At 33.7% G+C, this 22344-nt stretch overlaps 3 protein-coding genes and 1 pseudogene across 4 annotated transcripts; 1 reads left to right on the top strand and 3 right to left on the bottom strand.

The window, feature by feature from the left end:
• Nucleotides 1–157: 157 nt before the first annotated feature.
• Nucleotides 158–2978, bottom strand: LOC114416210. 2 transcript variants are annotated; one of them, XM_028381074.1, is made up of 6 exons: nt 2717–2978; nt 2415–2585; nt 2229–2318; nt 1962–2102; nt 1800–1865; nt 158–549 (listed from the first exon to the last, which is right to left on the bottom strand). In XM_028381074.1, exons 1-5 carry the CDS (start codon nt 2888–2890, stop codon nt 1842–1844), a joined length of 600 nt encoding a protein of 199 aa, XP_028236875.1. In that variant the 5' UTR covers nt 2891–2978; the 3' UTR covers nt 158–549; nt 1800–1841. The 2 variants fall into 2 exon arrangements, with proteins under 2 accessions (XP_028236875.1, XP_028236876.1); XM_028381075.1 differs by having other exon boundaries at nt 1962–2081; nt 2717–2971.
• A 788-nt stretch (nt 2979–3766) lies between these two features.
• LOC114416208 (snurportin-1) lies at nt 3767–9716 on the top strand. Its single transcript, XM_028381070.1, has 7 exons — nt 3767–4205; nt 4309–4480; nt 4737–4987; nt 5266–5380; nt 7198–7290; nt 7602–7745; nt 9175–9716. The coding sequence occupies exons 1-7, from the start codon at nt 3856–3858 to the stop codon at nt 9289–9291; spliced, it is 1242 nt and encodes a 413-aa protein (XP_028236871.1). The 5' UTR covers nt 3767–3855; the 3' UTR covers nt 9292–9716.
• An 80-nt stretch (nt 9717–9796) lies between these two features.
• LOC114415844 lies at nt 9797–11913 on the bottom strand (annotated as a pseudogene).
• Nucleotides 11914–13321: 1408 nt separating this feature from the next.
• LOC114416207 (nucleotide pyrophosphatase/phosphodiesterase-like) lies at nt 13322–22132 on the bottom strand. Its single transcript, XM_028381069.1, has 12 exons — nt 21748–22132; nt 19987–20078; nt 19505–19577; nt 19160–19282; nt 18862–18954; nt 16134–16263; nt 15383–15464; nt 15163–15295; nt 14833–15038; nt 14614–14739; nt 13897–14206; nt 13322–13720 (listed from the first exon to the last, which is right to left on the bottom strand). Exons 1-12 carry the CDS (start codon nt 21943–21945, stop codon nt 13415–13417), a joined length of 1872 nt encoding a protein of 623 aa, XP_028236870.1. The 5' UTR covers nt 21946–22132; the 3' UTR covers nt 13322–13414.
• Nucleotides 22133–22344: the final 212 nt, after the last annotated feature.

The raw sequence follows: 22344 nt of genomic DNA, 5'->3' as shown, positions 1-22344 counted from the left end.
AAGTTGGTGCCCCCGAATACCAACATTTGGTACCCTATCACAGTTCTTCTTGAGTGTTCGTTTGGAACAACCACAATTAAAGGTAAAAATTATACCACCGTGTTACAAGAGGGAAATTCATACTCTGACATTTTGTTTTGAACATTTGCAACTTATGTTCCAAGTTTTAAAAGCATAACTATTAACTTTAAACCAGTAATCCAATGCACATTATGTTTTACAGCTGCAAAGTAATCCACAATGGATGTGCAAGCATCTTGCTTGTGTTTGCACCAGTTCACTTGAGAAAACAAAAGGAAAATCAAGTGAAAAACTGACTTGCATTAAGTTACATATGAGGTTGTCATACCCATGACCAAAAGAGTTTCTTATTTGCACTGGAATTTTCTGATCCAAAAAGCATAACACTATTAACAGTTTTTCTTTTTTAAATAAAGAATAGTGAATGATCTGGTCAGTTGAGGCTTTAGCCCGAATGATAACACAACTCCCCGCCAAAGATCGATCAAGTTTTGATTCCCCCTGCCTAGGTCTTTCATTTATGTCCTCCTGTTATACCAGAGAAAATCAAATCAAATCAATCTGAAATAACCATCAGCTTTATGTATCAGACATGAAATAAACTTCAACTGCAGTATTTCACTGGTATTACATTGTGCTATGAGCTATAAAACATACAAGAGAGTGAAAAATTAGGGGAATTGTGAACCCAAAATGGAAAAATGGGTGCACAGTAGTTGAGGTTTCCCATATGGTAGAGAGGGTGGTAGCAGTCTTGTCCCCAAAAGTGGAGAGGCTGTTTGTAGGATTTAAACACAATCTCCATTCATAAGACAGCAACCTTACTGTTGCACACCAAAGGCTCATTGCAAGAGCTAGTAAAGTGCAAATTTGTCTCTATTGTAAGCAAAGACCATCAACATAGCAAGCATCCGTTTCATTTCCTCCTCTATTTTCTTAGTTAACATGACACAACATGGTCCCTCCCCCCAAAAATAAAAGCTCACCAGTCTCCCAAGGCCCACCTTCCCATGCTCTATAGAAAGAAAAGTTCAAATATGAAATTGTAACTCCAGATTAATGATAGAAAATCAGAATTTGCTGGCTTAGAGTTTGAGGAGGACCAATTACTGGATCCAAGTCCTAGACTCCTAGTAAACTAGCCATCCTGGAAGGCTTACTCCAGAAAGACCCATAAGGTCTGAGGAACTGCTATGTAGAACGGATTTTGTAGAAAGAAAATGCTACAACAGTAATTGTAGAAAGAAATTTCTTTGCAAAGCAGTTATTGTGAGAGGGGTGAGTTGTGTTCCTATCTAGTTATTTTCTGTAAATAGTCGTAATTTCGTAAGATGCAAGTTAGTTCTTAGAGTAGTGAAGAACTCTCTGTAGGAGCCTTGGCTCCAGATTTGTATCTAAAACAGTGTGCTGTTGGATTCAATAAAATTCCTCTTTTAAATTCAAATTGGTGTTCTATTAATTAATTTCATGCCTTCTCCATCCAGTAAGATAAGGCTTTGTTGAAACTAGACCAATTAATTGAACCATAATGAGCTCAACTGTCCTATTCAAACCAACAAGCAAAATCCATATCCTCTCATTCTCTTATACTTGCAGGAAGACCAATTTATAAGACAGCCCCATCATGTGAAGAAAATGCAATTTGACAAAAGTAAACTTATGTTCAAATTAAAATCTCAAACATAGGTTATTTCTGCCTGTTAAATTTGACCAACAATTCATTAAGAAACATACTTGGTAAATCTAAAAGCAAAAGGCATCAATTTAATCAAGCATACCATTAGTTGTATCTTGTAAGAAACTCCATTGGTTTACTGGTACTAATGCCCATTCAGTGCCTCATCCTGACAACATATAACGGGCTCATTAGAAAACCACACAGCGAATACAAGTATAAAGTTCAATCCGGATAAAAGAACAAACTTCAACATAGTGTTTACCACAGTAGAAAACTGGTCTCTAATACAGTGCATGGCTTTCAGCATCATATCTATAGAATCTGTAGCCAACTTGAACTTCACATCTTGCTCTCCCGAGTGAAATTGACCATCATTTTGAAGCTGAAAAGGATGCAGTGAAAACTATAGAATCACATAAAACCACATTTGATCATTTTACAAGCAACACATGAAAATAAACTCAGAGCACTTAAATATGCACATTGATGGAAAGTCCCAACTCTACTAAAGTTCAAGAGTGGTATTTACCTTCAAATTGATAACAGCTGCAGGGTCTGCTGATTCTTTATCGAGATTTGCCATATTCCATGTCATCGCCTTTAATCGAGGCACAATATTCTGAATATAACAGTTCAAATGTTCAATCTCAGATTAAAGTTGAAGTACCCAATTGAGCTCACATACACAAACAAAATATGCAGTAAAATATCTGACCTGATCTTTCATCACATCTTCCTGCCACTCTCGCTGAAACTTGTGCAACAAAAGTGTCAACAGTTTTTGCAATTCAGGCAGAACCTCACTGGGGAACAGCTTCGGAATATCCTCCTTGCTAGTGTTCTCATAAACACACCTCCTGATTAACATTCGGAGGCAAACCAGAAGCTGCAGATAGTGTTATAAGTTAAAAATTATAATCTTTTCCACAATAAATTATCTAAGGAAAACTCTACTAGTACTACTGGGTTGTGAATAAAGCAAAAACATTTTCCCTATTAAAAAGAGAGAAACATTACTGGGTCGAGATCAGATTCATTTTGGAGCTGGAGCATTTCTTGGATGATGCATCGGTCGGTAGTGCCAAGACCAGTTTTTCGAGTTCTCCAAAGGGCCTGAAGAATGTATTCAATAGATTCTTTTGAATTTGCCCTTACCAGCACCGGCAAATGACCCCATATCGTTTGCTCCATCAAACACCACCACCACCACCGTGTCGGAGTACTCGAAAAATTAGTGAATATTGCGATTTGGTCCCTGGTTAAAACTCAAGGCCCATAAGCAAAAAAGGTAGCCCGGCCCATTATTGAGTGCCTATCTGGATAAATAGCAAAATTCATACTCAAGTGTTTAAGAGTTTGATGGTGACAAATTGACGTCTAAATGTGCAAACAATGCAAAAAGTTAAAATTATAAGATCATCAAAAAGTTAAATTATTTAATAAGTTACAAAATTTGATACAAAATTTAAAAACAATTTATCATCAAATTATTCACAAAATTAGTTTATCATATTTTTTTATTAGAAATATTCATAATTTAATTCGGTTTGATTTTTCATAAAAAAAAAATAACTTGAATCAAACTTATATGATTCAATTTGAATTGATTTTGATCTAAAATAAAATTTGAATCGACAAAACTAATATTTTATGATTTGGTTTAGTTTTAATTTTTTTTTACTAAAATATTATTTTATTAAAATTTATATATCTTATTTTTTTTAAAATTAAATTATATTAAAAAATTATTAATAACAATTTATAAAACTTATTAATATATTAAACCTTTTACAATCATGTCAAATTTTCATCCATTTTAAATTAAACATATTTTAAAAGATTCCTCCCAATAAAAAATATACATTGAAACTTAATTTATATATACATAAAACATATAAAACATATAACATTATGAGTGTTAATATAAATATAACACTTTGGTTCAATTTATCATCTAAATAAAACAAAAAAAATCAATTTGATTTAATTTTCATTTTTTTTATTTTAGATCCATTTACATTTAAACCCACTCCATTTTACAAACAAAATTTGAATTTTCTAGGAAGAAAATTTTGAGTGTCTCACTTTTAATTTTCTCCTGTTTGTCATTCTCGTCTTCAAAACATTCAAAATCAAACGAGGCGCTGAACTGAGCCATGGCACCGCATGATCTCCGCCGTCCGTTCAAGCGACCAGCGATCTCCGATCAAGAGCGGCGCAGGGAACAGTCTCTGCTCCGCCAGGCACAGAGTCGCCAAGACGCCCAGCGCCACGCGCGCTTCTTGGCCTCCGCCGCACTCTCTCTCCCACCCAAAACCCCCGAACCAGAATCCGAACCCAAACCCGAACTCGCGGAAACCGAAGCCAGTTCGGATTCCGGCTACGAGAGCGTCGACATCGTTGGAGCGTCGACGCTTTCAGCTGCGGAAGCTCGCAAGTGGTTCGCGAAGCAGCTCATGCACCCGGAGTGGATGATCGACATCCCCAACAACCTCGCCCAAGACTGGTCCCTTTTTTTTCTCTCCCTAAACTCAATTTCCTCGAACCTCTCTCTGTGCTTCCCTACAAGTTCGACATTAACCGAATCTCCGTTTTCCATCCTTTTTCAGGTTCGTCTTCGCTCGCCCTTCCGGGAAACGGTGCTTCGTCGTTTCGTGCAACGGAACGACGATAAGTCGTTTGCGGAACGGTGCCATTCTGCATCGGTTTCCCTCCGCCTTGCCTAGCGGGGCAAGGAAGAAGGACCCCTCCTACTCTATACTGGACTGCATCTTTCACGAGGTTGCTACTACTTGCTACTTTCCTAGGTTTTTTTTTTATGGGCAAATGTTAGTTGTTAATTGTTAGTTTTTTTTATAGCAGGGATTGAACCCATGACCTTTCCCTCCTTCCCTTCTCCCTTAACCACCCAACTCACCTTATATCTCCGCTTCTTTCCTAGGTTATTCGAATGAAATGTCTTGTTTTTTTTTTGTTTGTTTTTCTTTTTAATGTTTGTGTGTTTTTGCTTTGTGTCTGATGTTTGGTGGTGGCACAGGTGGATCAGACTTATTACGTTATTGACATGGTTTGTTGGCGGGATTACCCTCTGTCTGATTGCACTGCGGAGTTTAGGTTCTTCTGGTTGACCTCGAAGCTTGCAGAGACTGGTGCCTTTGACCCTCCCTCGTATTATCACAAGTATAGGTTCAGTTTGGTTCCCGTGTATAGTTGTGACTCGAGTGGTCTCTATGCTGCGTATTCAGCACCAGTGCCTTATGTCAAAGACGGTCTTCTTTTTTATAACAAGTAATTCGTTACTCTTTCTTTCATATCAAAGCAAACATTTTGTTAATGCCAAGTGCCAACCTAATAGATTTGTTCACACTGCTTGATTTCATACCTAACTTTTGGGGTCTCTGGCGAGTGCGTTCTCTAGTGCGAAACATGATTGTTTTGCATAATTGTTTAGAAATATAGTGTTTTCAACTCGTGTCATGGTTCTTATGGCCTGTATTACTTTTAGTGAGGTTTCAGTTGATGAATCTGCTTTTGAGTTGATTCTTTTGATTTGACGTCTTCTTTAGGCATTCTCACTACCAAGCAGGAATTACGCCGTTAGCATTAGTTTGGAAGGACGAGAACTGTAGTCAATATGTTTTGGACACAGACAGTAAAGGACAGGTTCCAAACCAACAGCAGGTTTTTTCGCTTGTTGCCTTTACATCTTATCATTCATTGCTTTGCTTTCATGCCTATATTTCCATTGTTTGATTATGTGGATTTCTAGCCCCTGGGATTGAGAAGTGTATGTATGTATCACTGGTTCCCCTTGTTAGGCATTTTATGGATCAATTTTTCTTGCTTCTTGTTCATTGCAACTATCTACTGTCAAAGAAAATTGCCCAATTACGATTTTGAAGCAAAAGTGGGTACCTCCTAATGGTTGCTCTGATACAGTTTTAGGTTTTATATAGAAAATACTGTGTTTGAACATGTGCGCCTGTACACTTTTTTTTCTTCCTTATGGCATCTTGTTTGTTGAGTTAGATCTTGTTATATTATATTATAAAGAAGGCAAATGCTAACCAGTGCCCTAACATTGGTTAAGGAACTAAAAGGAAAAAGGTTTTTATTGGGATGCACAAATAGGAGAAACTCACCAACATGTCATAGCAGCTTCTGGCCATCTTCTAAGTTCAATTTGTTTAAAGCTGGCATCTTTTCCTTCTTTTTAAAACAAAAGTGATGATTATGTTATGAACATATGAATGCTAAACTTTGGTTATTAACTTATTTATGCCTTTTTAACCAAGTTGCATTGGATCTCCATAATAAATTTATAATAGATGTACCAACAGTGGTTGGAGTCTCAAAAAAACTTTTTTTTTTAAATACTTTAAAAATTAAAGCATAATTACATGCAATGTTCTTTTAACTTTGTTTCCAAAGGCATAGTTTACAAAGTGTTTTTGTGGTGCACATTGATGTTACATTTTACACGGTCAAATATGAGATGAAAAACAAGATTATATGATTGCTTGGTTTCACAATATTTGGATTTAATTTGTGTTAGCCTTGAAGTAAATGTCATGGGTTAAAATCCTGGAACCAACCTCTCTATTTGTGGGGGTAAGATTTTGTACATCCTTAGACTTCACTAGGGGGGGAGCAATGCGCAATTGTGCATTAGTTTGCCCTTTTTATTAATGAAATATGCATTTTCTTTATCTGCATCTCTAGAGGTTTTGGCAAGCCATAGTTTTGGACATTATGTAAAAGGTAGGAATAAGAAATACTAGTTAAGTGTTACCCTTTTAATTCAGAACTGATTGTGGAAGGTAATTATTTTGAAACTGACTATGTAAAGCATGGGGCTGAGCAGAGTGTAAGACTGTGCACTTGATCCTCCCCATACTCATCACCCTACAATTGTAGAAAGTCTTTTGAACTGGTGCGTGTGTGTGTAGGGATAAGATCTATCGATACCAGATATCAAACTTTGTAAAATAATACTTTCAATAACTTTATTTTAAAAAGTAAATTACATAAATCCAACTTTAAAAAGCAAATTTATTATAAAAAGATCAATCTTGATGATAGTTTATATTTTGAATAACATTATTTGCTAAACTAAAGTGGTGTGGTGAAATATTTAGTTTTTAAATTGTATGATAGTTTATATTTTATGGACCTGATCTTTTTTATCTTTCTTTTGCTAACCACTGTTATTAAGGCCTTTGACTCCCTTGTGAGACCTTAAAGTATCCTTACACGCTTCGGTTCTTTGGGTTGGCTATGTGACTAATTCTCGGTTTGGGGCTTAGTCACACTTATAGACTTGATCTACTTTATGAAAATTTTAAATCTACCCATTGGATTCATATATATATAATTTATGTTTATATACCCTTTTAGGCCTTTACTTTTTAATTTTTATATTTACTTCAGCATACAAGATACACTTGTATTCTGCATATGTGATATTGCTTAACGAGTTTCCCTGGCTTTCTAAACAGGTGGTTTTGGAGCTTCAAGAAGATGGAAAACTGACTACCTCAGATGATCCTCCTGTGGTGTTTGGCTGTTTAGATGGAAGCTTTATACAACAGGTTTGTTTGAAAGTGGTCTCTATTTTAAATTGGCATCCGATGCCTAATCGTTATGATTTGTGAGGCTCAACCAATTGAAAGTTTCTGCCACTATATAATCTTACATTGTTTCTAGGATATTAATGTTTTTTTACAGCATTGAACTGATAAAAATGGTTGGCTGAGAAATATTAATTCTGGATGGGTTAGTATGATAGAGTTCCCATCATAAATTTTAACAATAAACAAGCTTACATCTTAGGCATCAAACTCACTTTTCTTTGTTTATAGTTTAACAAATAATTTTTATGTAACTTTCTTAAATTTTGCAGTCAGGGCTGCATTCAGGATGTCTTCTACGGTTTTCAATTGGAGAGGGAGGATTTGTTTTGATGGATGGGAAGCTTGAGAAAGCCGATCTACATTATCTTGGCAAGGCCAATCGAGCTCGTGCCTCTGCTGATAGTTTCTCTAAGGTTGTAAGGGAATATTTCAGCAAAGCTCTAAAATTTTTTACTTTTTGCAACTTCTCCTTTCAATTAATGACTAACATTTTACTCTTGATGGATTGTAAGAATGTGGGAAATGCAACAATGTTAATGGAAACAATTTTAAGGGAATATAATTTACTGAACTACCAATTGAGTTGTCCAAAGATTTACTTGACATCAATTGACAGATTTTGACATTGAATATGTCTTCAAAAGATTAAAAAGTGACATCAAATTGATCTTTATTGTGATGTACGGTAGTTTGCTTGACAAAAAAAACTATTCTACTGTCACTTTTAATCTTTGGAAGCCCTATATATGATGTCACAATCTTTGGAGGACCAAATTGGTAGTTTGGTTTGATATAATTGTAGTAGGATTAGATGTACCATTTGATTTTAGGGTAGATTCTACTTATTACCTTAACTCTAATAATTAGTGCTTAATGATGACTATTGATGCAAGGATTTGGGGTTTTGGTAATTTGATGAATTTTTACATTTAAGGCTTCAGTTTAAGTTTCATATCTTTATTCCTTTAGTATTTTTGGGGTTTTCCCTTATAAAAATCAACTAACATGTATCTTAGTTTAGATGCTTTAAGGGTGGTGAATAAGTCAGAGATTTAGTTTATATTTTTATTCTATTTCACATGTGCCTTTTGATATTTCTGTTGTTGCCATGATCTTTCAAAAGGCAATCATTTCTTCAACATTTTGACATGACTTGTGATGATTCCTTTAGTTTTCTTTTTTATACACAAATAATTTATTAAGAAAGAAATGAGATACAAGCCAGAGGATTGGATATCTTCAAAATCTAATCTAAGACAAAAAGGAGAAAAACAAAGAGCATGAAACATGTAATACTGTATACCAATCTCTCGGCGGATCAACCAAAGACAGCCCTCCTGAAAACACCTTTAGCGGAATACCACAAGAAAGCTAAGTGAACAACTCTATACCAAATAAACTCCAAAAGCATCACTTAAACAAAGTTCTAGCATTTCTTTCCAACCATATTCACTAAACATGATTCCTTTAATTTATGGAAACTGCTTTGTACTACACAATGGTAATTTAGCTAGAACTTTTGGTAGGCTTTCTCAATTATCTGCAAAAGAAAATGACAGTTTCCTGAGAAGAGTTAATGGAATTGATTTTTGTTGATGCTTCCCTGTTCCTTGTGTTTTTTTCCTAATATTCATGTGGAACTAACCCTGTAAATGCCCAGCTTGAAATCCAGGAGAGAGTAGGAGAACTTTATCAAATCAGTTTGCTTATTTTGCTTAGTCGGATTTACTGTCTGTCTGTATGTCTGTCAGAACACTTTCGTGAACCATCATAGATTCACAATCAATGTGTTCATCATTCATTGTTTTTGTTTACAACAATGCTGTGATTTTACACTTTCAGGTTATGTTCCAACACAGTGTTCGACACTCTCCCCTCAGAATTGAAGGTCTGCTGGAATCTGTCGGTTTACCAGTTGATCAAGAAAGCAAAGCTTGTGATGTTGAGATGGATGGTTGACAGGAATGCATTATGAGTTGCATCTGTTTTTTTATCCTGAGCGCAATGTTAAGATTTTTCACCTTAAATTTTTGGTTCACTAGGATGCTTATTTCTGTGAAGGCTTTCATAATTTATATTGGGGATTCAGAAGATTGATAACTACCACACTTGCTGAGGCAGAGACTTGAAATAGTCATACCTATTGACTATTGTGATTTGTAAACGAAATTTCTTCAACCCAGATGGGAGCAGGTGCACATATGCATGTTATCCTTCTATTGTCTGGTTCATTTGATGCCTGGTAGTCTAATCGTTGTATTTGATTGAGTTTTATTATTTCGAGCCATGTAGTGTGTATGGTGTAGCATATCAATTGTACAGTCTATTAAAATTTTAAAGTTGAAATCACTACATATATGAAGTTATCTGCCAGACTTCCTCTATCTTACCCTTCAAAGCACTGATACTTGAAATGGATTGTCAGATGGTATTCCGTATGTATCTCATTTGATTTGATTGAGACATATCGGATACTTATTAAATTCTATGGAATACTTATAACTCGTATTTTTCAGTTTTTTGATTTTTTTTACTAATATACTACAATGATTAGATAAATAATAACATTTCGTTATTTTTCACTATAATTAAAGTTGAATTATGAAACATTGATGCGTTTTATTCTAATTAATGTGATTTCATGTTAATATTATATTTTATAATGCCAGTGTTATCAATGGCGCATAACCAATATTCTGCCATACAAACACTCCATTGTGGCCTATGGCGCTGCCAAAGCGAGCCTTCCTTCATAAATTGCCTATGGCAGTTGGCAAAAGATCCGCCAGACCATTCCCCCATGGCACCGCCAGTTAACAATAATGCTTAGCCATACGGCGTCATAGTTTTTAGAATTCACATTGTTCACACAATCATAATCATGTCATCTTTGATATGATTCTATATACGTGGTTCCTAAATCAGGCCAACACATCTCTGTAGTCTCTTGAAATGGTAAAGGAATCATAGACCCCTCCATCACTACTTCTCTTGTACTCAAACAAGAGATGGATGATTGAATGCAGTCAATTTGCCAAGCCCATAGTCGAGATCCCTGTAAAGACTCCAAATAGGGGGTGTTGTGAAGTCTGACAAGTGACTTCCCCCACCACCAACAACCACATGAATTGTTCCATTCACAGTGCCAGAGTAATGATGGTTTTCTTGATTCACACATTGATTCTGCAACAGGTGCATTTGGATAATTAGAAAAACAATGTTGCTGAATTGAAATGAGAAACAGTATATCTAGCTAGCCATCGTATATGCATACCTGATAAATGGGGCATATTCTTTCATAGTTATGGACATGACAATAAAATGCAATATCTACTTTGTACTTTTGCCAAAGCTTCTGCAAACTTTCCCTTGCCATTGGCTCTTCAAATGAGCCTTCCTTGGCATACCAATCATTAGATGAGTAGCCAAGGGGACGATGAGCTGAAAAGATTAGTCATGGTTGATGCTTTCTATCTACTGTTGCGAGACCATGCTCAATGAATTTGTATTGTTTTGATCCTTTTCTCCAGTCATGCTCACTGTCCGCTATGCAGAAACGAAACAGGCCATAATCTGCTTTATACCTGCATATTTGCAATGTTCATCGTTTATTGTAGTTTACGTACTAATTATTACCATCGAAAAGTAGAAAATAATGTTACTTTTTTTTAGTTGCCAAAGCTAAAAATTGTATTATGAAGTATATGGATGAAGAGGTATCTTTTGTAGATAAGTTGAAGTTATAAAAATACTGAATTGGTAACATTTAGTGAAGGTAAAATCGACAATCTTGGACAAAGTGAAATAACAAGTTTAAATTAGAGAAAAAAAAAATTGATTTACTAATGTCAAACGCATCATAGGTTGCATTTAGATTGATGTAACATACCAGAATTTGGCTCTATTCTCAGCAGGAAAATAATACATGGTTTCTGCAGGAACTCCACACTCTGCACCTGAATCTGGAGTATCAAAAAATGATCCTGTGTTTGGCCAGTCACGTTCATGATTTCCACTGCAGTATGAATGGACCGAATATTTTCAGTGTTATACGAAATGCTCATTTTGATTTAGATGTCAATGATATAAAATGACTGCAATCAAAAGAACCTTGCAATCATGTATGGTACTGTTGACGAAATTTCTTGCACTTGAGCCGTGAAGTGGTCCCACTGTGAGATATCCATTTGCGTAAGGCATGTCTCCTATATGGAAAACAATGTCATAATTGTCCAGATCCTTGATGAGTTGGTCTGTGGTGTTGAGAGAACCATGTTGATAACAGCATATCCATTTGAACCATCACGCTCAACCTCAAGGACAAGCAAACAAAATAAAATTTTTTCCCCCATTTTGTTAATCATACTTAAAATTAGAGTTTTCATTCAATATTTTCTTTGTGAATACTACCTTTCCCGTGTCACCAAATATGATAACACGTTGCAAAGAGTTTTGGCCAGGATATGGGGATGCCTTAAACGAATACTTCTTGCTCCATATGTAAGAATCGTTAGACAGCACATGCTCCAACCTGTAAGTGTACCTGAGAAGAGGAGCAATACAAAACCCTTCAGAAACAAATCATAGTGCCATAAACATAAAGGGTTAGTTATATGAATGTTAGAAAATAAAATAAAAATGAAGGAAAATAATATACGAAGAAGATGCACAGTCTTGAATTAAATAACAAAATAACAGTAGCAAAATAAATTTAATTGACAACACATGAATAATGGATTATAACATACAATAGGCACAAGAAAAAAAAATTAGGGAAAAAAAGATATAGCCTGGGTTGAAGCGCATAAACGCTATCTTTAGAGAGAAAACGCCCCCACTGCACGGGTAAGAAATTCTGATTGCGCTCTTCTCCCAAGATACGACAACCTGTTGGTTCCGATCGTGTGCAGTGAAAGGATCCCCGTACCTTATGAACACCAATGCTCTTACTCTCAAGAAATAAATTATTTTATAAGAGAAGATATAGAAAATTTTGGGAGAAAATAGTTCTGTCATCTTTTTTAGAAATGAGGAAAGAGAATATATAGGCACAGGTCACCTTAAGCACAACAAATAAAGTATGATCGTTGACCGCTGTAAATTAACCTACAGTTGTCAAAACAAATCTAACAAACTAGTTGACTCATTAAAACAAAATCTTAAGAAAATCTAAAATAAATATTTTATTTTGTAAAATAGAATTAATATATATTTATAAATTTTAAATTAAAACACAAAGATTTACCAACAATGAATACCTCAAATTTTGCCAAAGTTCTTTCAGGAAACTTGTGTGTATAAAACTAGGGTTACGCCAGCCAAGAGTTCTTTCTTGCAGGTTCACCTTCAGAATATATAACAAAATTTCTTTATTATGCTACACATCTAAATTAATAGCCTACTATCAATGTCTCGTGCATTGATTTGAGCAGTTCTATTAAAGTGAGTGGGGTGTGTTTGATTTCTATTTTCTAAAACTCTGTTTTTAGCTTTTGAAATTATGAACAAAGTTGTGCTTTCAAATCAAACATTTTTCCATGACAATAAAAACTTAGTAATAAAAAAGCCAATATGCTTCAATCCTAACTTATGTTTTTTACTCATCCCAGCGTAATAGTCTCTGCAGTTCTCGCTGTCAATGAGTGCTTCATATGTTTTCAGGTTTAAAAAAATAACAGTGATGGATCTGAGACTGGTTCCTTGCTGCAAATTATTAATATGAAAATATTTAGAATTCTTGTCTGTAAAATTCAGTACTTGTTCTTATAAAATTAAAATGTCATTTTTTGGTTAGACATACGTTGTGAATTTATAATAATGACTTTTTAAATTAGTTATTCATATAAATTTATACAAAATATAACATTTTTTACATCAATTATATATATAATCAATGTTAAAAAAATAATGCAGTTAGGTTATGATCATCATCACACTATGGCAATGTGACGGTTTAATTTGAAGTTTTTACAGTATTATTCATATGGAGTAGCGGATGTAAGTAAATTAACCATTATTTATTTGGACAATAATTTATTTTATTTCAAGTCCATATCGGGTCTACACATAGACACAACATAACTCATGTTGCTAGAGTAGTTTTCTCACAACCATCGTGCACACAGGCCAAAACATCTCTGTAGTCTCTTGAAATGGTAAAGGAGTCGTAGACCTCTCCATCACTACTTTTCTTGTACTCAAACAAGAGATATGAATGATTGAAAGCAGTCAATTTGCCAAACCCATAGTCAACGTCCCTATAAAGACTCCAAATAGGGGGTGATGGTGTGAAGTCTGACAGGTGACTTCCCCCTCCACCAACAACCACATGAATTGTTCCATTCACAGTGCCAGAGTAGTGATGCTTTTCTTCATTCACACATTGATTCTGTACCACATGCATTAGGATGATTAAAAAAACAATGTTGAATTGAAATGAGAAGCAGTATATATAGCTAGACATTGTATTTTTTCATTCCTAAGAATCGAAGATAGATAACAAAGAATTTACAATAACTCACAGAGCTAGATCCCCCTTGGTATCTAGCTATCATATATGCATACCTGATAAATGGGGCATACTCTTTCATAGTTATGGACATGACCATAAAATCCAATGTCTACTTTGTACTTTTGCCAAAGCTTCTGCAAACTTTCCCTTCCCATGGGCTCTTCAAATGAACCCTCCATGCCATACCAAAGATTAGAGGAGTAGCCAAGGGGACGATGAGCTGAAAAGATTAGCCATGGTTGATGCTTTCTATCTACTGTTGCAAGACAATGCTCAATGAATTTGTATTGTTCTGATCCTTCTCTCCAGTCATGTTCACTATCTGCTATGCAGAAACGAAACAGGCCATAATCTGCTTTATACCTGCATATTTGCAATGTTGATCGTTTATTGTAGTTTACGCACTAATTATTACCATCGAAAAGTAGAAAAGTTTTTTTTTTTTAGTTGCCAAAGCTAAAAATTGCGTTATTGTTAGATTTCAATTTAAAACCAATTGACTATAAGTGAAATTATCCAATAAATATGTAAGTTGCATTCCAAGAATTGAGACAGACAATATGGGATTTCCTAATAATTATGAACTATATGGATGAAGCAGTGCCTTTTCTAGATAAGATGAAGTTATAAAAGACTGAATTGGTAACAATTAGTGAAGGTAAAATTCACAATCTTGGACAAAGTGGGATGACAAGTTTAAATTATAGAAGAAAATCTGATTTACTAATGTCAAACATATCATAGTTTGCATTTAGATTGATGTAACATACCAGAATTTGGCTCTATTCTCAGCAGGAAAATAATACATGGTTTCTGCAGGGACTCCACATTCTCCACCTGAATCTGGAGTATCATAGAATGATCCTGTGTTTGGCCAGTCACGTTCATGATTTCCACTGCAGTATGAATGAACCGGATATTTTCAGTCTAATAAGATGTAAAACTCGAATTAAATGTCAATGACATAAAATGATTGCAACAAAAAGAACCTTGCAATCATGTATGGTACTGTTGACGAAATTTCTTGCACTTGAGCTGTGAATTGGTCCCATTGTGAGATGTATCCATTTGCATAAGGCATGTCTCCTATGTGGAAAACAATGTCATAATTTTCTAAATCCTTGACGAGTTGGTCTGTGGTGTTTAGAGAACCCGGTTGATAATCAGCATATTCATTTGAACCATCACGCTCAGCCTAAAGGACATGCAAACAAAAAATAAATTAAATATTCCCCATTTTATTAGCCATGCTTAAAATTTGTGCTTTCATTCGATATTTTCTTTGGGAATACTATATACATTTTCTTTTTGAATACTACCTTTCCCATGTCACCAAATATGATAACACGTTGCAAAGAGTTCTGTCCAGGATATGGGGATGCCTTGAATGAATACTTCTTACTCCATACATAAGAACCGTTAGACAGCATATGCCCCAACTTGTAAGTGTACCTAAGAAGAGCAAAACAAAATCATTCAGAAAAAAATACAGCAAATCATCACGGTTTCATAAACATAAAAGTATAGTTTCTTGCATACCTAAAATTTGGCCACAGTTCTTTTAAGAAACTTGTGTGTATAAAACCAGGGTCACGCCAACCAACAGTTCGTGCAGGTTCACCTGTACAATAACAAAATATCCTCATTACGCTGCACATCTAAATCAATTGCTCATTATCAATCTCTGATGCATTGATATTCATTTTCAATAAAGCAAATAAATAGCAAATATGTTGAAGTGAGTTACTGTGCTTCCTAACTATACTGTATAGTTGGGCTTTAAAGGGACAATAGGAAAAAAATAGGTGTAGCATTAATGAGAATCTTAAGATAAATGTGTGGTTACACAAGATATGATACAAAATGATTGTATTTGAGAACAGATTGTTGTGACACCAATTTAGATTTTTTTTTAACAGAAAATCGATTAAGGTAATTTGTATATGTGCGAAGAAGGTTATAGGAAACTAAATTACATAGTTTTCAGCCCTTTGAAAATAGGGACAAGAGGTCAAGAAAGACATTGGAGGAAATTATTTAGAGGAATCTCATGGTGAATAATATTCTTGAAAATTTGGTTTTTGACTGAGTCTAATTGTATTGTTTAATTCATGCAATTGATCTCACTTAGTGGAATAGGACTTTTGTTATCATTATCCTTCTGGTAGTGGTAGTGTGCCTTTGAATCAAACATTTTTCCATGACATAGTTGAGTTTACTATAAGAATTTAGACTTTGTAATAAACAAGCAAATCTAGTTCAATTATAAGGACATGAAAATATTTCATACCACACATGCTGTTTCGGTTAAATGTCAATGTTCCAGCATGAGATCGTGTTTTCTTTCCTCCCTTTGGTCCCCACTCAACAAAAGGCACAGCTTCATTTATGTCATATCCACTTGTCCATGTAACTGTCATCTGCATTAGATAAAAATGTAAGAATCCATTAATTGTAAGGATTAACTATGATTTGAATTGTAATTGATTCAAATATCTGTATATTTTCTCCTTTTTTATTTGTAATTTTGTTTTGATATTTTGTCTTCAATAATCATGGAGAGATAGTAGAGAAGATCATGTATTTATTCACTGTCTCATATTAATCAAAATCACCAAATACCATTTTCTTAACATGGTATCAGAGCCAACTCCAATTACCTCTCTTCTTTAGGAATTGGAGACTAGCTTTTGAATACGAAAATGGAGAATAGGTCAAATAGATCAAATTCTACTCCACATATGTAGGATCTGTCTTCAATCCTTACATCTGAGCGTCTTGATGATACAAATTATCCTGAATGACACCCAAAAGGAAAAAAGGTGGAGTCTCCCAAGGAAAACTCCACCGCTGCTACTGGATTTGTTGCTAAGTCAGGTATATTTCAACAATTTGTGGTTTTTCTGTTGTTACTAAGGGTAGTGATTGGATAATTGATACAGGTGCAACAAACCATATGACTTGTGATAGAAATATGTTTACACAGTTTTTCTCTAATAGTTCTATTTCAGTCATCATAAATGCTAATGGTGTTTCTTCCCCAGTTATGGGTAGTGATACAGTATTCATTTCCCCATTGTTATTCATTTCTAATGTGCTTTTTGTTCCTTCTCTCAATTGCAATCTTCTCTCTGTTAGTCAATTAACAAAGTCCCATAACTGTGCTTTCTTGTTCTTTCCCACATATTGTACTCTATAAAATATACAAAGGAAAAGATTAGTCGTGATAAAAGAAATGAAGGATTCTACTATATGGAAGGTAATTCTCAATATACCAAAGGAAAAACAATGGCTCACTCTATAAGTGATGAAACACAAGCTAAGAATAAAAGAGATATTTTCTTCATTGTTTAACCATTGTCATATCTTTGATTTTAAATGTGAAACTTGTGTAATGACAAAAAATCATCTCGCTACTTTTCCTATAAATAACACTAGAGCTAATGCTCCTTTTTCTATTATTCACTCTGATGTTTAGGGATTTGCCCCTCTTCCTACACATAATGGAATGCGATGGTTTGTGACATTTGTGGATGGCTGTACAAGAATGACTTAGTTATACCTTCTTAAATGCAAAAGTGATATGTGTAATGTTTTTCAAGTTTTTCACAAAATGATAAGCACACAATTTAATATTCCAATAAAGATAGTCAGGTCTGATAATGGAGGCGAACACTACAAAAATGAGTTGACAAATTTTATGAAATTTATTGGTATTCTTCATTAAACATCATGTCCTAATTCCCCTCATCAAAATGGAGTAGCCGAGAGAAAAAATAGACATCTTTTGGAGGTTACTAGATCATTATTAATTGGTAGTAATATTTCTTCTTACTTATGGGGTGAAGCTTTAAACTTTGCAGTTTATCTTATTAATAGAGTTCCCTTAAGTGTGTTAAACTTTAAGAGACCTATTGATGTCATTTCTCATCATTTCATCCTTAATTTTGTCAATCATTTACCACCCCATATTTTTGGTTGTGTTATATATGTGCATTTGCATCCTCACTAGCGAACAAAGTTAAAATCTAGAGCAATGAAATGTGTTTTTTGGGATACAACACCACTCAAAAGGGATATAAGGCCTATCATCCATCTACAAAAAGATTTTTTGTATCAATGGATGTTACATTTCATGAGCATGAAATGTTTTTTCCCTTGAAAACACTTCATTCTTCACCTCAAAGAGGGTGTGATTTGGAGGTGCAGAATTATGATAGACTTGACCAAAATATCAGGTTATTTGATGTTATGCCAACAACAAAAGAGGATGGAATTCAAGATAATGGGGATGAGAACATGGAGAATCAAATTTAGAATAATGTAAATGAGAATATGGTTGAAGGTGATAGTATAATCTCTCCTTCAACCTCAAATTCACTGTTGATCCAATTCAAAAATAATTTTGTAGAGGTATCACTTGAAACTCTTACTCTTTTTCAGAATAATATCTCTTCTACCCCAAATTTTGATCCTATAGCAAGCCCTTACACTCTTCCACCTCATACTAATAGAGGACAACCCCCAATTAAGTATGAATCCATTCTTAATTGTAAGGTCAAATATCCCATAAACAACTACGCGTCATCTAAAAAGTAGTCCAAGTCATATGTCAATTTTGTATCTTAATTATCTACTGCCTTTACTCTTAGTAATTAGTAGGAAGATCTAACAGATTCTAGGTGGAGGCGAACTACAATAATAGTCAATTCCCATAACAACAATTTTGTATCTTAATTATCTACTGCATTTACGTAAAATAATAGTCAATTCCCATAACAACAATTTCAGAATGGTTAGCAAAAGTTAAAACCTTAGCATCAATTACAATTATTTAATTTCAGCAAATCAAAAAGTAGTCTTTCCCATATTTGTTTGTGCCTTGTATTATGAGTTGCTTGTTAATTTAAATTACTTTCTAAGTGGTCTGAAAATTACGATAATATAGACTTGTGGTGAATACAACTAATTGGAGAAACATAAAACCAAGGTTCTCTAGCAAATATTGATAAACTTACTTCATCCCAAGATTTTCCTAGAGCAAGGCGCGGATACACAGGTGCTTTAGGATTTGCAAATGATATGGAATTCGAAATTGCCACAAGTCTAGGCTGCAATGTTCAACCAGATGAATACTAGTAAGCATAGATTGAATTATTGTTCTGAATGAGAACAACCCCTTTTCATGTATTATACTATTTTTCATGAAATTATAAAGCAAAAGAACGTAACATTGGCATGCTTTAGTAGTTTAGATAAAATAAAAATAAAAAGAAGTTGGAGATATCAAACATAGGATTAGAAAATACAACTTACATCGGATAATCCACCTGAAAATAGTGCAAATGAGAAATCTGCACGTTGATTGATCAACTGGAACTTCAAAATAGCTTTCCCGGTCTTTGCATAGTTTCGGTTAGAGTAGTTGGCATACTTGTACTGATACAAAGATTCAAATAAGTTTTTTTGCTAAGCAAAAGAAGTTTTATTAAGAAACAAACAAAGCATAAGTTTTGCCTCATTTGCTAAAAAGAATACACATAACAGGAGTACAGTACAAAGATTCAAATAAAATTAACGTGAGAAATTCCCTGTTGCTAAATTGTTGATTAATATGATCATATCTACAAGTTAACCCCGTAGGGTGGCATTGCATTTTACCTTTATTGGGGCTGTGCATATGTATGGTTCCTCTACCCAGCCAATGCCGTCAGTGTCAGGACATGTTGCTGAACTGTGATGTAAGAAAAAGACTTCCTTTAGTTTGTTTCAACAATAATAGCGATATGTTCCTAGCTTATTCCCATGACAAAAGTTTTACTCAACACCATGAACATTTTTATTGTTGGGATGAATGTCCACTTTTTACAATGTATTTTAGTTAACTTTATATAACTATAAATGCTAGCAAATGTACTTTTCGTTTATAGACTCTCTTTTATTGTACAATTATTTTGAATAATCATTATAATTAGGATTTTTAGATTTTTAGTGGGACTCTAAATATTTCTACAAACTTCGATATTTTAGATCAGATATGAGATTAATCTTTAGTTGTAAATCACATATGAATTAAATTCAAGTCATCCACTACAAACTCAATATGTTGCTAACATTTTTCACATATAACGATGGTACATTACTTGAAGTTTGCTGGAGAAAAAACTCCGACCCAGTCATCAACAGATGGTATTGGGGACTCTAGCTCTACAGTCACCCATTGGGTATCCTCACCCTGCAACATACATACATAACCAACCATGTCCACAAATGTAAATTCCATAAATCAATTACTGAGGCTAAAGCCTATACGTAATATTAATTTTAATAATTAAACTAAACTAAAATAGAATGAACTCAAATTCATACACATAAAAAAGAAAATGATATTTTCCAAATCAGGTCAATTTTATTTTTCTGAAATTTGAAACAAAAAGTGCTACGTATTAATTTTGCACAATAATACTCGTGCTTGTTTTTGAATATATAAGTTATGAACATATATTATTAATATATAAATAATATTATAAGTAAAATTCATAATAAATTAATATTTTTAAGCACATATTTTTTTTTATAAAAAATCTACAATACATAATTTATACTGTGATACAATATTAATTTTACTTGTTGACAAATTCCTTAAACATATTATTGACATTCAAGTAGTAATAAAGATGAATATCATAGATAAAGAAAGATACAAATAATGATAAAAGGAGAATAATTTGAGATTTTATTTTGTCCGAGTTAGTTAGTAAATCAAATTAAATTTGAATTTTTTTATAAACTACATGTATCCCTTAATGAATATAATTATGTTTAAGTAGGATAAAATTATTATGAGTGATAAAACCTTTACTTCGAGTATTTAAGGTAATTGTATAATCAAAATTTGAACTTAAAACATGATTAAGTTTAAATAATTTCATATTAGTTTATTCCCGCAGTAGGAAATAGGAGTGAAAACCGTTCAAACCTAAGTTTGACCTATTTCCTTGTAGCATGTTACTTTTTAGGCCTTAATTTGGTCTATTTAAAAGTCCAATCTAACATGAAAGCCTAGGTATTTACATGACCAAATTCATAGAAGATTCATAGACAAACTAATAAATCTATATATGTCTTAGGCCAACGAGTCAAAATAGACAAAGAGATCTCTCAAACTTATTATTAATGTTAATATTAATAATTATATATAATATCAATAGGTCAATCTATCAAGTTTAGCCGACTTTTTTAAAGTCTAAAATCTTGATTTTATCTTTTTTAATTAAAAAAACTTTTTAAAAAGTCTAAATCTAGTCTTTTTAATAAACAAGTCAAGTTGTAACTCCTAACAAGTCATCTGACCTATTTTCATCCTTAGTAGTAAATTAAATTTAAAGTTAAAATTAAAATTATATTTAAAAGAAATAAAAAAAGTTAAATTAAATATTAAATATATAAATTTAGGATAAGACATAAGATTAAATGATAAAAAATTATTTTATCAAAATATTTTCCTTTCAATAACTTTTGAAAATAATCTCATTTAATAATAAATGTTAAAAGCCTTCTCATTGAAGTAGGAAAGTTCAAACACGAAAAAGCAAATCTATTATAAAGTTTATGATATGATAGGAAAAAAGAGACATGAATAAATGAAGTGTTAATAACATATTTAAAATAAATGAATGTTGAAGTATCATTACTCATTTCGAATAGATTTGAGATCCGTGTAAAGTGTGCAAAATTTTCAACTTCCATTAGATATACTTGAGTCCAAACATAATTATTTTTTTGAGAAACGAAAACAACATCCAATAAAATTTCCATTCACTTCCAGCCTACATACACTCAATTGTTTATTGAACAATTGAGATGAAAGGACTTAGCTAATGCAACACGTTGAGAAGACGTACCTTAGTTCCTAGCACAAAAGGGACTGCTATAATGGAAGCAGAACTGTGTAGCGCCAAAACGGTCTTGTGAATGGCAATCTTGGCCAGTGGCTGCTCTCCAAATCCATTCATATGACTATGAGCAAAAGCTATGCTCAAGTTGGTGAAGCACAACATCAGCAAAATCATATTGAAGCAATTTCCAAAAAACCCTTCCATTTTAATCTTTGTATATGCAAAATGATGAGGAAGAAATCAAAAACAAGTTATATATCTCACTCAGTTTGCAGATTGGATTGTAAGAAATTAAGAATCATTGGAATTCCAGTTTTTCCCCCCTCTTAAGACTAAGACATTTAGTATACTTGGCATTATTTCAAGTGTCTACTTCACTCGCCGAGTGAGAGAAGGAGTCATGATACTATTTATAGGAATAAAGCAGATGGAAATACCCACATGGGTGATTCGAGTAATTTAATCAAATGTGCAAGTTGGACCAATTAAATTGAACGCCTGTCACACTCTTGGGACTTGGGAGGAAGATGCTGGAAGCGCACGTTGTCTGCACGCTGCACGTGCCTTAATATTTTATTATTTTAGAAAAATTTGTTACTTATG

The sequence above is a fragment of the Glycine soja genome, chromosome 6, assembly GCF_004193775.1.
Source record: "Glycine soja cultivar W05 chromosome 6, ASM419377v2, whole genome shotgun sequence".
NCBI lineage: Eukaryota > Viridiplantae > Streptophyta > Magnoliopsida > Fabales > Fabaceae > Glycine > Glycine soja.
The sequence above is the reverse complement of the archived record's forward strand: the minus strand, read 5'-3'. Positions and strand labels throughout refer to the sequence as shown.

Bases quoted from the DNA above. Each gene is read 5' to 3' on its own strand.
- LOC114416210 (XM_028381074.1), bottom strand. From the start codon at position 2,890: ATGGAGCAAACGATATGGGGTCATTTGCCGGTGCTGGTAAGGGCAAAT. The intron at 2,319-2,414 runs GTCAGATATTTT...TGTTATATTCAG, and splicing joins AAGATGTGATGAAAGATCAG to AATATTGTGCCTCGATTAAA. The intron at 2,103-2,228 runs GTAAATACCACT...GTGATTCTATAG, and splicing joins CAGCTGTTATCAATTTGAAG to TTTTCACTGCATCCTTTTCA.
- LOC114416207 (XM_028381069.1), bottom strand. From the start codon at position 21,945: ATGGAAGGGTTTTTTGGAAATTGCTTCAATATGATTTTGCTGATGTTG. The intron at 15,296-15,382 runs GTATGCAAGAAA...TGCTCTTCTTAG, and splicing joins GAACTGTGGCCAAATTTTAG to GTACACTTACAAGTTGGGGC. The intron at 14,207-14,613 runs GTATGTTACATC...GCAAATATGCAG, and splicing joins GAGAATAGAGCCAAATTCTG to GTATAAAGCAGATTATGGCC.
- LOC114416208 (XM_028381070.1), top strand. From the start codon at position 3,856: ATGGCACCGCATGATCTCCGCCGTCCGTTCAAGCGACCAGCGATCTCC. The intron at 5,381-7,197 runs GTTTTTTCGCTT...CTTTCTAAACAG, and splicing joins AGGTTCCAAACCAACAGCAG to GTGGTTTTGGAGCTTCAAGA. The intron at 7,746-9,174 runs GTTGTAAGGGAA...TTACACTTTCAG, and splicing joins CTGCTGATAGTTTCTCTAAG to GTTATGTTCCAACACAGTGT.